The 11,002-nt window shown below is 42.7% G+C and overlaps 1 protein-coding gene across 1 annotated transcript; it reads right to left on the bottom strand.

The window, feature by feature from the left end:
* Positions 1-3,624: 3,624 nt before the first annotated feature.
* AHSG (alpha 2-HS glycoprotein) lies at positions 3,625-10,272 on the bottom strand. The gene is made up of 7 exons (XM_038145304.1): positions 9,990-10,272; positions 8,581-8,691; positions 7,350-7,434; positions 6,375-6,538; positions 5,981-6,094; positions 5,093-5,173; positions 3,625-4,251 (listed from the first exon to the last, which is right to left on the bottom strand). The coding sequence occupies exons 1-7, from the start codon at positions 10,191-10,193 to the stop codon at positions 3,976-3,978; spliced, it is 1,035 nt and encodes a 344-aa protein (XP_038001232.1). The 5' UTR covers positions 10,194-10,272; the 3' UTR covers positions 3,625-3,975.
* Between the last annotated feature and the right edge of the window lie 730 nt (positions 10,273-11,002).

The raw sequence follows: 11,002 nt of genomic DNA, 5'->3' as shown, positions 1-11,002 counted from the left end.
TGCCCCCTTTTTATTGCATACTGACCATCACCTTTAAACCTACAGCTGCAACAGTAAACACTAAGTCAATGATTACAAGGTTTTACAGAAGTGTTGTTGCTCCCTCTGAGACCAGACAGCACTTTTTCCTTCTGGCTTGCCATCTCTAATTTGGACTTCACTGGGCAGATCATGCAACTTTGACTGCATGGCAAGGGATAAGAATACACACACAAAGCTGCTTCCTTAAGAAACCAGATTTGCTTGAATAAATCTATGTGCAGAACAGGTCTGGCTCTAGTTCTGTTCTGTCAGTGATCCAGTTCTTCTGCCAAATAAAACGAAGACAAAGGTCTCAGCAATTTGAACAGAAAATGGATAAATGCCACAAGGTTGACTGATTTTGCACTTTGTATTTGTTAAATGACAGTTTTAAACAAATATATTGACTCTATTATATGCAGTCAGTTTGTGATAGAAAGCTCAGTTTGGATTCATTCTGTGAGCATTTCCACTCATCTGGATACCTACAGTTGAATGCTACCCCTTAGCCCTGAAAGCATTGACACCCCTCAAGGGTCATGAAAAAATCTTCCTGGAGAAACTTTAGTTTGAAATGACAGCAATGTGCCTTGTGAATAACCTGTCAGGAACTCCATGCTGGAGACACAGGGGAATAATTTTACAAGTAGCTTCTGTCTGGAAGATCTGGAGAAGTGACAGGGACCATTACTTGGAGAGGGTCCCAGTGAATGGTTTTCTACTAAGGGGCAACTCTGCAGCATTTCACCTTGAAGGATACCAGATACCAGGGTTACCATGTCCCTGGCTCTTATTTTTTGTCATGGGACTCTGTGATTGCACCTTTCTGCTGGAGGACACCAAGTACCTTTAGGTTTAAAAATTCTGTTGAATGAGGAAGAAAAAGTGCAAGTGAAGGGCATAACTGTCTCTTCAATACTACTGTGATGTTAGGAGCATTTAAAGATTTCTATATTGTCACTTTTTTTACTGGCTGTGTAAAGAATCTAAGCCCAGAAGTGTTTAAAGCATCTGAGAGATGGCAGAATGTGTCCCAGGGAATGTCCATAGAAAGCTGGGATTGTAGATACAGCCAAGACCTGCAACAGGACTGCAGCTGAAACTCCTCTAAGAAGACTTTGCTTGGTGGCAGAGGTGCAAAACCCCGATAGCAGGACAAAAGGGGCACAGGGTTGCTGGAGTGAGCCCCTCTCATGTTGGGTGAGGGATAATGCACGGACTGTGTCCCAGAGGGGTGGGATACAAGGGCTGAATGTTGAGAAACACTGCTGTAGCCATAGTACAGGAACCGCAGCAGCAGCAATGCAGACTCGCTCCCATTGTTCCTCATGCCTGGGGCTGCTTCCCCTGTGGCTAAAGGATAATAACTCATTTTCTTTATCCTTACAGTGCATGGCATTTCTATGGAGATGGGTGCCAGTTAGTACTGGCTGTGTCAGTGCTTCTTATAATGGGGGATTGTTATATCCCTGACTCTGTTCTTTGTACTCTTCCTCTGCCTGGAAAGGAAAAATTTCCCTGTTGAAGTAGCTGACCTCAAAACATGGACACAGCTGGGAAATCCGAGCATGTTCAGCCAAAGCAGCACATGAAGTACATGAGCTTTTGCAAAACAGGGTCTGAAGAAGCTGAAAAACATTGTCAGCCAGTGATGCAGACCTGGCAAAACTCTTCATGCTGCATTTCAAGGGAGGAGACATTTGTATTTCATCTACCACCATTTCATATGTCTCATTGCCCAGAGAATCAATTGTTAAATACTGAATCTGTTACTAAGGCCCAGGTGCATGAAAATGGGGCTATACTTGTGGGAAACAAAGTGATTGCTTCAAAGCAGTCATGGAAAACAGATCTCTAAGGAGGCATGATGTGTCCTTAGGAGGCCAAGTGATAAGGAGAAAGAAGATGAAGTGCAGCTACCAAAGTGGAACGCATAGAGAAATTTTTTTTCTTCGTGTTTTAGAAAACAAGGGATTAGTTTCACCAGGTATAGGAGAACATCTGTGAAGTATGGAACCTGCAGATGTTTCTGCTATATATCTTTGCTTTGTGTGGTTTGAAAAGGCAACAAGAAAATGCAGCATTTGTGGATTTCAGGGGTCCCCAGGGCTAGGGATCCCTTCTAGAAACATTGTTTCTCCCATCAGAAAATTTTCTAAGCCTGGAAAACACTCTCTCTTCTAGAAATTAGTTCCTATTTCATTATATAGAAGGCAATATCTATAGTTTAGTAATGGTGATTCCTAGTTTTGAAAAGTCACGTGTATCTGGTGTCACAGGGATGCAAAGCAGAATAGTTGCAGTTTCATTAAATCCTGTGCTGTGTCTCACGCAGTGAGATGAGAAGGCCTCCTATCTTACTGCATTAAGAGATTTCTACAGCTTAATACTAGCACTTTTTGAAGGAATGGCTGCATGCAGGTTATACTGGAGTCACTGCTTTACAGAGGAGCAAAATCTCCCTGAGCCACTGGCTGGCTGTGCCTGGTGCAATTGCCCACAACATGCTTCCTGCAAACTCAGCATTTGCTTGAAATGTGAGAGCAGCTACCTTCACAGGCAGAGCTTGCCCTCAGTGTGCTGCCATCACGTTAGGCTGTGGTTTGTAGAGTCTGGGCTGATTTTCCTTTCTTTACACACCCAGCTGAAGCACTGATGCAAGTGCCAATGCCTCTTCCCTTCCCCATTGACACAGCAGAGCAGAACCTCTCTGTATTGTGAGCTGTTGCACTATCACCAAGAGCAAGTGTTAGTTGTGTTGCTTACTGAGTACTGGATGGTTGTAACTAGGAGAACAGGACAGGTTATTTGAAAGAGTTCAGAAATGACATGTGTTCTGCAATATTTTGCTGCCTGCATGATAATTATCTTGTAGCAAGTGCTGTTCCTGGTTAAACATTCATGACTGTCTTTGAGACTGCTCCCCAGGGCCTGCAGAATTCCAGTCTGGCTGGCAGTAAAGATCCTTCTGGCCCCAGCCCTTTATTAATTCTCTACCTAGAATAGATTCTGCCGCTAACATGTGCCAGAAATTCAGGGAAGATTTGACTGCTAGGACAATGGTAAATTGCCATCACTGTCAGGGTCCTGTTATATGAGATACATGCCAGTCATATATTTTTTATTCCCTTGAATTGGCATTTCCTCATATGCACACAGACCGTGCAGGACTCCACGACTGTACTGCACCTGTGTGTCTGCTGGCAGACAGACAATACACATGGATTTGGCTGCAGGGATTGATGCTTTCAGCCTGCCAGCAATGAGTATGTCCTGACTCTCTGTTCTTTTCATAGATATGGATGCTCTTGTGCCATGTCCAAAAGTTTTGAGGTAGTTCTGGTGGATATCAAAAGTAGGTATACGGTAGGACACATTATAGGTGGAAGGGAAAAGTATTTTTTTCCTGCCACTTCTTTAGTGCTATTGGTGTGTGATCAAAAGGGAGGACTGACCTGATTTTCCGCAGTGCTCAGCACCCACACATCCCAGTGAAGCTGATGAGAAGTGCAGGAGCTTAGTGTTTTTGAAATCAAGCCCAGAATATGACTCATAATGCTGTGAAGGAGATCCTTGACAACTAAATGAAAATATATCCAGATAGAAGGTAGCAAAGCTTTGAACATTTTATTGTGAACTAACCTTTCCGGTGGTGTTTCTATCACAAAGCTACAACTGTTGTATAGCTCTTACAACAGTTTCACTGAAACAATATTTTCTGTATTTTAACCAGAGAATCCCTGTATGTAAAGTAAACTACTGCTGCATGTTATAACAATCTATATTTTGAGCAGGCCTTTGCAAGACCCTGACCATGGCTCTGCCCTCTGGAGAGTAAAACTCATTCAGGCTCAGACTCAAGTGTTCTCACCTATTGGTAGTCGATGTTGTGGTCTGTGTGTTGCTGTTGCACTGATCCCTCAGTTTGGCTGCCTCGCATGTCTGAAACACAGCCTAGATATCGAAATAGCGAATCTTCCCAGGGCAGGGAGGAGGAGGAGGCACAAAGCCAACGGGGCGAGGTACTTTGTCATGCTGAGCAGCCTCTGCAACTGCTCTCTTTGCTACTGATTTTGCTGCGAGCATGGAACGCAAAATTTCCGAAGAGCTGGATTCAGATGCAACAGGGTTATTGTGGAAAAGCCCAAGATTATGGTTTGTGACACCCACGGCACTGGGTGCCAGTCCTGCTGATGTGTCTTGACCTGGATGAGCATAGGTAACTCCTGGCTGGAAAAGAAAAACAGGTCATGTTGGTTTTCAGTGATTTGGGGCTTGTGACGTACAGGAAATTTATACCTTACTAGGTACCCTGCTCCTAAATAGCTGTAGGCCTGCAACCCAGGTTCAAATGTTCCTGACTATCACAGAAGTCTGATTTGCATTGGAACACATGCACTGGAACCCAGGAACACATTTTTTATATCCAGTGAATCATCAGGAGCAAATTCCATGCTATATGATCTTTCAGGGCCACCTGCACAGCTGGTGAAACATTCAAGACCAGCTGTCTCATTTTCTCTTTCATATACCTCTTAGACAGCTAATTACTGTTGAGCTACCAAGAGCTATTGTCCACAGGAAGCATTCAACCACCACCTAGACCTCCTGAGACCAAATGTGGGCTAAAATACCTGGAGAGTACTCAGGTCAAGTGCACGTTTCCCTCCCCTTGCTACAGCAGTGCAGGACAAGGTCCCTGAATTCAGTCATGTCTGAGGACTGAAAGCCTCCAGCCTCACAATGCTGATTTCTGTTTTACATTTATCTGCCCCATCCCTTTAGCTGAGCAGAGTTTGGTTCCCTTTGCCCTGACAGGCATGTGAATCTCCCAGATGGTCAAGAGGGCAAATTGTGTCAGGCATGGATGGCAGACATGACTTAATTCCCAGCACAGAAATCCATAGGATAATCAGGAGCAACCTTACCTTGGCTTTTAGGATACAAAGTTAAGTTATCACAGGTGGCTAATGCAGTCTATAGTGAAAGAAGTAAACTCAAGATGATGCCTTGTAACAGTACCAGTAGGCTAGAATACCCAGGAAAGCAAGGGAATATCTGGAGCTGGTACCTGATGTCCATACAACTGGCAGTCCACCTGAAGGTCTTGTGAGGGACTTTTTACCATCACTGCTGTGCAGAAACCAAAATTCTGGCAAAGCAGAACATAGTCAAGAGAAAATAGTTAGAAAATAGAGGGAGGCTGCATTAGAACTTTTAATTTCAGCACATTTAGAAATGGCAACTTGTGCTTATGTTTTATCTGAGCAGTAAAGTGCTTGCTTTTTAGCCTGCTGGGCTCAAAAAAAAAGCTATTTAAATGCATAAGCAGCTAATAAGGGAAACTCCTGTGTTCTTCTATAGTAAGATCCTTTGTATGTCTGGATATGAGGGAGGGAAAGAATATATAAGAATCTAGGTAAAGAGTTCCCACCCCCTAAAACTGCTTAGGACTCAGTTTCCTCAGAAACAGAAGAATTTTAACATGGTAAAGTATACAATATAATTCTCAAGAGCATATAGAGCATATATCAGAACTGAGTGCACTGGAATTGTAGGAGGGGGAAACAGTCTGCTTTTTTGGTTTTTTTTTTTTGGTTTTTTTTTTAATGTGACTGTGCACTGTCCAGTACAAAGACCTGATTTTCTCAGGTGCTTGTTTTAAGAATAAACAATATTATACAGTCTATTCATTAAACATATTCTGTCCCTGGTGCTCAAGCCTTTTTCAAATGTATTCAAATCCATGAGAATTCAGTCCAGATGCCTCAGAGAAAAGAGAGAGGTGTGATATAGCTTTAAGAATGATATGTTGAAAAACATATCATGATGGTACATATCTCTTGCACTTTGATCCCCACAGGGGTCTATTCCTGCTCCAGTGCAAGCACATCCCAGCATGATGCTGCTTTTCCACCTCAGAGCTGGGAGGCTGGGGCTGATGTGCTGCCATACTCACAGACTGATCCTCGGGCAGCAGCTGACAAGCCCCCACGTTGGCTTTGGCTTCTTCTGCAGAGCAGTTTGTGGCACCCACAGCAAACTCAGTAACAACAACGTGCCCTGGGTGATACTGATAAAACAGGAAAAATGTTTGACTGACTCTGCACTCAGAAACTGCAGAGCTGCTGAGAAAAGATAAAAGGCAAATATTGTGGCTTCATCTCCCACTGGAGTAAAAGGGAATCCTGTGGCTAAAATGACACATAATAGGAAATTAAAAGCAAATCAGGAGGGCGAATTAGAGCAAGCAAATTGTGTCTGTTTGCAAACATAACTAGGTAGCAGTGCACAATTACTGTAAATGAAATATTATGTTTACATGAAAGGCTAGACATAGTTGTAGAAATTACCTGTATTTTGGCTCTCCCAATCTCGAGGAGTCTGAGGTAAGAATCAGTGGTTTTGCTGTTGTAGTCGTTGAGTGCAGCTGACACCGTTTCTAACACCTCTGTGTTGTTCAGACTTGCCAGCAGTGGACAGTCAGGGCAGACTTTGAGAATGTCTTCCCTGGAGTCTGCAGGAGGAATAGATCGTGTTTTGATCAGATTGTGAATTGTTTAGAAAGGCATCATAGGCCTATTCAGTAACACAAAGCCTGTCCCAAATTGAAGTGGCAGGAATTTTTCCAGTGCAGGCTATAGATGGCAGTGTGTCACACGACTTGGCCATTCAGATCTTTCTGTGGACTTCAGTAGCACATTTTATGTGTTCTTAGTCAGTTTTTAGAAAATTTTCTTTCTGGAAACCTCTCTATGACACCAGTGAAAAGGTGCTTCAGCTCACACAAGGAATGGCAGAAAAAATGAAGGTGTTTTACCTCACTGGAGTTGTGTTTGTGTTTGTTATTTCAGTCATCAGTTTTGACAGTAGTACTGAAGACATCTCGTACAGAGCAAAGATCTCACACTGAGCAGGCAGAAAAGACATTCTGCTTTCCCATGGCAGTACTGAAAATGCTGGATTTAGTAAAGAAGCTGCATCTGCCAATGGGACTCTGATGACCAGCAAGTGCAAGTAAACTCAGACCAGCAAGGAATAAAATTCTTAAGGTTAAACTGCTGACTGAAAAGACTCAAATCTGGGACTTGCTCCCCAGTTAGTCTTACAGCATCTTAGTTGTCACAGCAAAGAGGAGCAAAGAGAAACAGTGGTTTGTAAGGGAATGAAGCCAGAAAAAGGGGCTGGATTTAGAAAACCCATTAACTGTTGTCCTTTATGCCATATTTATACCCAGGAGTTTAGAATCAGAAAAGCCACTGAACTGTAACCACTGCTATAAAAATACTCCAGCCTCTAGATTCAAACCTGCAGAACAAAGCCTTTACCTGCATGTGAGTGGCATTTGCTAGCGAGTACAGATAATGTCCCATCCACCTTCTGCATTTTAACATCACAGTCACCCTCAACTGCCTAGAGAGAGACAAAAATCAAAGGGTTACATTGTTGTATTTTCTGATAAAGGGCCACTAAATTCAAAAGAACAGATCCTGGCTGGCCATTCCTGGCAACATCAGTCTGATGGCAAAGGCACTGCTAGGCATGTCCTGAGGTCTGTGATTTTGTAAAAGGCAGATCAGAGCTACAAAATCTGGATCCAAATCTGGATCTCAAAAGTATCAAAAGTACCAGTGTAGCAAGATTGTGGACATTTAGTACAGGTTTATCTCTCATACAGAGCAAAGAATATGAATACTTATGAATTAAGACCTTCCACAGAGCTCTTTGATAACGTTCTCACTAATCTCAGCTGGTCAGTGGCCATGGTAACAGCAGAGTGTGCTGCCTTGTGTGAGCAACATGATCCAGCAGGGAGGAGATGTCAAAGGCAAAGCTGGAGTCACTGGGAAGAGGGAACAGTTAGAGTTACCTCCCCCCTGATGGAAAATAGGATCTGAGCTCTGATGAATACAGGGGTAGATCATGATTCATATTTAGTGAGCTCTGTGAATTGGGCCCCATTCTAGAAACAGCAGGCTCAGACAACATTTCCACTGCTTTGGTCAGGAAAGTGTCTCACAGCTGGATCACACTTGCATAAGAACAAAATATCTGAGGCCAGTAAATTCCAGCTGAGCATTACTTCAAAGGCAGAGCCCTATCTGAAGGGAATAGATCATCTGCAGTTGGAACTAGGAAGAGAAGGCTTGGTGGAACTGCACCAGGTAACAGCCCACGTGTAGCCAAGGGAAGGGTATTTTTGCACACATTGACAGCCTGCCCTGTCTGTGGTTTGCAATGAGGCAGTGACATCTGGGCTGAGCAGACTGAGTCTGGAGCCCCTAAAGAAGGCCCCATGGCATTCATGGATTGTGTGTGGGATGTTATGTTGGCAGAGATCTGTCCTCTTCAGATAACAGGACATGAAAGAAATCCAGGAGTGAAATCCTTGGTGACATGAAGGCAGTGAAGTCAGCAAGGAGGTTACAAGTGGTTGGGTGGTTATAGGCTCTTACAGGGATATGACATTTGCTTGGGAATCTGGTGATAGCCTGGCCTCTGGCATCAACATATTAAACATGCACCTTTGGACCCAGCTGGTAATGTTCAGGTACTCACATGTTCTGCAAAGCTCCTCACTGTGCAATTTGCAAGAGGCGTAGGGCTGAGAATAGGGCACTTGGTCTCCAGTAAGTCAAGTTCAAGAAATATGATGTCATTATTTGGCCCCTGAAAGGAAAAAAAACCATGAACCGTTGGAATTGATGTAATTTCTTCACAAAACATCACCAGATTTCTTCCCTGGGGCTGCACTTCCTCTGTTGCCAACTATCATGGGTAGCTCCAGGTATACACCAGAGTAAATGAAAAGGTCCTTACATTTGACTTTATAAAAACAGGACTCCAAATCTGGAGTAAGTCAAGATAATCACACTGAGTTTATTCCAGCTAATAAGGAACAGACTCATAAATTTGGCAAAGTCAAGCTTGTATGTAGTGAGGCAGTTCTCTTAAGTTAATCTTATTTTGTTGGGTAGTTTTAAAAAATCAACAGCTTTCTTTTTGATGAAATAACTTCATGTTTCTATAACCAGATACCAAACAAACACCAGTGGACATTGACCTGTCTTGCTCAGTCCGTTTGAATTACACTGAATTGCACCAGTTCCTTTGCATCTGTAATACAGGGCACAGTTCCTTGGGTTCCCTAGGTCCAAGATTGATTCTGATTGAGTCATGATTGATTCCATTTAAACCAATTAAGTCATTTTAGTGTAAAAGCATTGATATGAGCAAAGCAGTGTCCCCAGTGTTTTTGTATGGGTAACTCTGGACACACTTCTAATCTCATTTATGTCTGTTGTAGTCTTTTCTAAACATATATTTTGGTATCTTCTCTTTCATAACAAGTAGAAAACAGCCATGGAGTTTCACTCATGTCATTGTTTGACTATTTCCCATGTCTTAAGAGAATCAAAGGTTCTGAATTGGCACATCCATTGTATTTGTGACCTTTTCTATGGCCTTTCTAGATGCCTTCATTGATGGCAATAGATCTTAGGGAAATCAAGCCATGGTTATTTCCATTTAGACTCCATGGCAGCTCAATGGGACATTAGGTAAAATTAGTGCCCACTACAACATCACAAGTAGCATGGAGTTCTGATAGGTATGTGTTTAGACAATAACTAATTACCTGCATCTCAAAGATTATCCTCTGTTTTTCTCCAGGTTTACGAATCAGTGCCTGGAATGATCTGCCCCAGCAAACGTGCTGAATTTGTAACCCGAGCCCTTTCTAGCACTGTACAAAAACGTCTGAACATTTCTCTCTCCCCCTCTGTTCTGCTCTTTGAGAGATACATTCCAGTGACCTGGATTCTCCACTGCTACCAGGTGTCCTTGCCCCATTTAAATCAACAGAGCCATGCTGATTTCCCCATGTGAGGATACAGCCCTTGCAGGCCCTCGGTGCTTTCCAAGCATCCCCAGGTGAACAGTGTTCTGCCTGCAAGCTCCTCACTTACCTGGGGTACCACACGGATATCCTCGATTCTGTTTAAGGCAAACTTGTATCCATGATGACTGTGGCCATTAATATAATTCACAGCAACTTCAGCTGCTGCTTCAGATTCTGGGTCATCACAGCCCAAGGGAGCAGGGGGAGCTGCTGGTACAGCTTTGTGAATTGGAAGCTGAACAAGCAGTATTAAAGCTACGAGTGCCTTCATGGCACCTGAGGAAAACCGATCCCTTTCAGAAATAAAGATCTAAGAATACAGCTCAGATGGCAGCTAGGCAGCGAGAGCTGGGGCCTCATTTATATAGTACATACCTCAGATTTACATGAGCACACGCCTGATATTTGTCCCACTTCCAAGAAGCATTGCAAACAACAAAAGAGAAAAGTAAATGTTAGGACATCAAGCTGACTGATTAATTTTGGCCAAAGTAAATTTTATCAGGTAGGATATTGCGAAGCCTGCTAAAGCAGCTTAAGAAGAAAGCGTCAGCAAAAATGTAACACAATTTTTAGACACTTCTACCAACCAAATATTGTCCATGTAAGAGGAATATGATCCCTTCTGTTAAATGTGTAGAGATGCTTGTGCTAATTAAGCTTTCTTGTAAACAGGACACATTCTGTTGGGGCCCAAATCTCACCAGACACCAATCTAAATTGTGAGATCAGTAGCATGATAATTTAGAAAATGGAATTTTAAGTAGTTCTAAGGATCACATTCAACAGCAAATGTAATTGAATAGCAACTTTTGCTACTGAACTTATTTGGAATAGGAAATGAGGCATAGTTCCTAAATCCTTTGCATCAGCTCTTTCTTTCTCTGAATAATCTGAATATGTCCAATAGTTCTTGGAGTTTTATTTTGCAAAGCAGGCATCTTGTAGGAATGTTTCTGGAATATGTTGTACAGATTTGAGGATTTGGCAGAAGATCCTAAAGAGCACAAAGTCTTTTAAGGAGGATAAAAAGGAAAATTAGCTGCTTAAATGCTTAGGAATGCTGGATCCAATCTTATA

This window comes from Motacilla alba, chromosome 9 (genome assembly GCF_015832195.1).
Source record: "Motacilla alba alba isolate MOTALB_02 chromosome 9, Motacilla_alba_V1.0_pri, whole genome shotgun sequence".
Lineage (NCBI taxonomy): Eukaryota > Metazoa > Chordata > Aves > Passeriformes > Motacillidae > Motacilla > Motacilla alba.
This window is presented reverse-complemented; position numbering and strand designations above follow the sequence as displayed.

Bases quoted from the DNA above. Each gene is read 5' to 3' on its own strand.
- AHSG (XM_038145304.1), bottom strand. From the start codon at position 10,193: ATGAAGGCACTCGTAGCTTTAATACTGCTTGTTCAGCTTCCAATTCAC. The intron at 6,095-6,374 runs GTAATTTCTACA...CTGTTTTATCAG, and splicing joins TTGGGAGAGCCAAAATACAG to TATCACCCAGGGCACGTTGT. The intron at 4,252-5,092 runs GTACCAGCTCCA...TTTCTTTTCCAG, and splicing joins GCCAGTTGTATGGACATCAG to CCAGGAGTTACCTATGCTCA.